General features: G+C 34.0%; 1 protein-coding gene across 1 annotated transcript in view; it reads left to right on the forward strand.

Annotated features, from left to right (window-relative positions):
• The first annotated feature begins 2695 nt into the window (after window positions 1–2695).
• The window catches only part of LOC106760384 (BURP domain protein RD22-like), a 2663-nt gene continuing 1147 nt past the window's right edge, over window positions 2696–4211 (forward strand). Inside the window, exons 1-3 of the mRNA XM_022780237.1 lie at window positions 2696–2765; window positions 3079–3184; window positions 3877–4170. Of these exons, the coding sequence (XP_022635958.1) occupies window positions 2727–2765; window positions 3079–3184; window positions 3877–4170 (439 nt within the window). The 5' untranslated portion in view covers window positions 2696–2726. The remainder of the gene's footprint in view (window positions 2766–3078; window positions 3185–3876; window positions 4171–4211) is intronic.

Raw genomic sequence — 4211 nt, forward strand, 5'->3', positions numbered from 1 at the left:
AGAAGAAAAACAAAAAAAAACAAAGAACGAGCGCGTGGTGTGATGGCGATAAAAAACAAACAAAAGGTGCTACTACATCAGAGCAGTGATGGTGTTCACATTTGGAGAAGTTGAGAGATCGACTATTTAAATAATTAAAAAAAAAAAAAACTTCTATGACATTAGTTATTAGTATTAGTTATTAGTAAAACCAATGCCTAAAAACACTTAATAAAATAAAAAATTGTAATTTTCAATGGTAATATGTTGATATTTCTCATCAAATGTTTGGCCACAGTTGCAAAAAAAATTGAAGTAAAAAGACTCTGCGAGACTCTACGACATTGGTTATGCAAACACCCGATACCATAAGAGTTGTTCTAAAAAAGAAAAAAATTTAAACGATAATTTTGAAACTTTCAACAACTTTTTGGCTTCGTCTCTGTTTAAAACCAAAGCAGAAAACATCTAGCATTGGTTTTGCATCAAACCAAGGCCATAAGTCTCTTTCAAACAAGTAATAAATTAAAATTGTCATTTTCGAAAGTCTACGCAGTTCTGCATAAAACTGAAGCTATAGATTTTATTCAAACAAATAATAAATTAAAACTGTCAATTTCGAAAGGTGATATGACTTCGATTACTCATAGAATCGAAGTAGAAAGCTTAATTGGTTGGGATAACTAAAAAAAATATAATTTTTGAAAATATTTTAAGAATTTAACAGACTTTTAAGCTTCTGTCGGTCACAACCAAACTAGAACTAAGATATAATAACTTCAATTGATCAAATAACTGAAGATATATGTCACTTCCCAAATAAATAAATAACGCGATTTTTTAAAATATTTTAAAAATTTTGCAGACTTTTAAACTTTAGTTTTTTATTAACCAAAATCAAAATGTATATATGGTTTTGATTCTTTAAAAACCAATACTTGTGAAAAAACGCTGTTTAACGTCGGTTATTTTGGGTTTTTAACGTCTCATTCACAACCGACGTCAAAACCGGGGACGTCGCACATACTACACAACAGACATTTATACAGGCGTCAGTTAGTTTCATGTTAGATGTCACTACACGTCGGTGTAGGCGTAACCCGACGGCTAAAGGCAATATATAGACGTCGGATGATGCAATACCCGACGTCTAAGAGCACATAAAGACTTCAAACATGTCACTGACCGCCGCCTAATGTCACTATTAGACGTCGGTGTATGCATTAACCGACGTCTAATATAGACGTTGTGTTTTAGTGCAGTTTTGTTCCTGTCTTTGGACAATCCAATAACACATTCTTTCTTTGTTAGTTTTGCCCAAAAAAAGCTTGCCTCTTTTGAATTTCTCATGGCATTTTGACCCAAAACCGAACTTGGATCTTTGCTTAGTTCCATTTTCAACCGCAAGAGGAAAAAATTACGGTGAAACGATAACTAGGCAACGACCCAGGGTCATTTTTGGATCGAAACGCCACGAGAAATCCAAAAGACACTGCTTTTTCTGGGAGGCAGCTTGCAAAGGAAGAATGTGGAAGTGCGTTACCCCAAGAGAGGAACAAAACTGCACTAAAACACAACACAAGGAAAACAAATTTTAATCAGTTGAACCAGAAGATAATCGATGAAAGACGAAACAATGTTTAAACTGTAACCATAAAAAAACACGCACCTGGGATGCAATGTCACAAGAGAGAAAAAGGAGAGGAGGAAGACGATGCATGATATTATCAGAAACAATAATGCAATGTCACAAGAGAGAAAAAGGAGAGGAGCCGTAAGAGAGAAAAAGGAGAGGAGGAAGACGATGATATTAGAAACTGCAATGCCGCGAAGAGTTTGCGGTTTATTTAACATGAAATGGGGCGTCGGTTGCTCTAGAGACCGACATCTATAGTCACCTAGACGTCGATTATCTAACTAATTCGGCGTCCAGGATAACATCAAACTGACTTTTTGAATGCTCATTAGACGTCGACCACCAGGGGAGCCGACGTCTAGGGCGCTGAATCAATTGACGTTTCATTTCCTGTCAGGGACGTAGACGACAGTTTTGAAGGGGCGCCGACATCTATAATAATATAGACGGCGGGTTTTTGCTGTCAGGTGATGCACATAATTAATTACAGGCACATACACGTGGCGCACCCCAAAAATGTGACGTCGGTTTTTAACTACCTGATATCTAATCGCCTGAGAATTAGGTGACCAACATTAATTATAGCCAAGTAGACGTCGACCCCCATCACAACCGACGTCAAATGCGCATGAGAAGTCTGTCTTCTCGCTTACCTCATTACATGGGACGTCGGCTACATAATAGACGTCTCATTACCTTGAAGCTGACGTCTAGGTTACCATCTTATTTATGGTAATGTCACCAGTCATCATAAGACATCAACAGACGCTTATAAGCTGACGTTAAACAACGTTTTCCACTAATGCAAATGCTATAAATTCGTAAAATATATAAAATTAGCACCGCATCTTGCTGCGATTTCATTAAAGCTTATTACACGATTTAGAAGACTAATTCTGTACTAATACGTGGAATGCAACCAGTGACAGTTGAAGTATATTAAATACTGCGTGAGAATATAAGCAACTCTTTCTAGAACGTATTAATTCTTCTTAATTAATTATTATAACTGTGTATTTATGTATTTGTGTATATAAATACTCTTAGCCAACCCTCTCCAAAGAACACTTACATTCACCACATTTTTTCTCTTTAAGATACCAAGCTCAACATGGAAAATCTTCTCCTTCCCATTTTTGCTTTACTCACTGTAAGCTTCAACATCCAAATATATATATATATATATATATATATATATATATATATATATATATATATATATATATATATATATATATATATATATATATGCTTATTACTTTTACTTCCTGCATATTATATCAGTATCTGTACTGTTATGTCTTTTTCTCTCTATATATATTTATTTAAGGAAAATATTTTTTTAATAATTGTTTTTAACAATTTTTTTACAATCTTATAATATAACTTGTAATTGGTATTTTGAAATTTACAAACTAATAAAATAATAAGGATGTTATTTCTAAATACATCTTCTCTTGCAGTTTGCAGTGGTGGTAACCCACGGTGGTTTGCCTCCTGAACTTTACTGGAAGTCGGTGCTTCCTAATACACGAATTCCAAAAGCTGTCACTGATAGTCTTGATCATGGTTAGTTCGTATTCTTCTCAGTAGCAATGTTACGTATACATTTTGAAACACTATTACTGTTTAATATGTACTACTATCTTTTTCATTGTCTTTTATAAATATTAATAAAGATAAAGAGATTAATAACCTTTTTTTATATTTCTCTATCCATGTTATCTCTATTAATATAAACTATTTTATTAATAATTTTACCTTTTAAATTTGATAAACTTTCTATACTAGTATTTTTATATCTATTTTAAAATCGGTATAGAAAATCTTTTTTAACAGGTATGAAAACCTTGTTTACACTGTTTATGCCAGAATTAATAATGACTAATGATATATTTATACTCAATCTTTTACTCTACACCTATTACTCAAAATCAATAAAATATATTTTTTTAAAAATATAGAATAATTTAAAAAGAGTTAAATAAAAAATATAAAAGAATAGCTTTCTATTAAGTATTTAATAAAAAACTAGGAATATCGGACTGAAAAAGTGAGAAATTACTAATTTTTGCGTAGAAAAAGGTTGGTTACGGAAAGAAATCATACTTACTTAACCAGCACTCTTGAATCGATAACATAAAGTTTTTAGAAAGAAAGTAATATGAGTGCACAAGAATAAGAATAAGTGGATTATTATAAGTTGTAGAAACTGGTTTGGCTTGTGATAAACTAAGAACATTGCATTTACGATTTTGCAGATTGGGTGAACTATGGAAGTGGAGGAGTGAACTATGGAAAGGGTGGAGAGAACTATAGAAAGGAAGGGGAGTACTATGGAAAGGGGGAGGAGGACTATGGAAAGGGAGGAGAGGACTATGGAAAGGGTGGGGAGGACTATGGAAAGGAAGGGGATGACTATGGAAAGGGTGGGGAGGACTATGGAAAGGGAGGAGATGACTATGGAAAGGAAGGGGATGACTATGGAAAGGGCGGGGAAGACTATGGAAAGGGTGGGGAAGACTATGGAAAGGGAGGAGAGGACTATGGAAAGGGTGGGGAGGACTATGGAAAGCGAGGGGAGGACTATGGAAAA

This window comes from Vigna radiata, chromosome 5 (genome assembly GCF_000741045.1).
Source record: "Vigna radiata var. radiata cultivar VC1973A chromosome 5, Vradiata_ver6, whole genome shotgun sequence".
Classification (NCBI taxonomy): domain Eukaryota; kingdom Viridiplantae; phylum Streptophyta; class Magnoliopsida; order Fabales; family Fabaceae; genus Vigna; species Vigna radiata.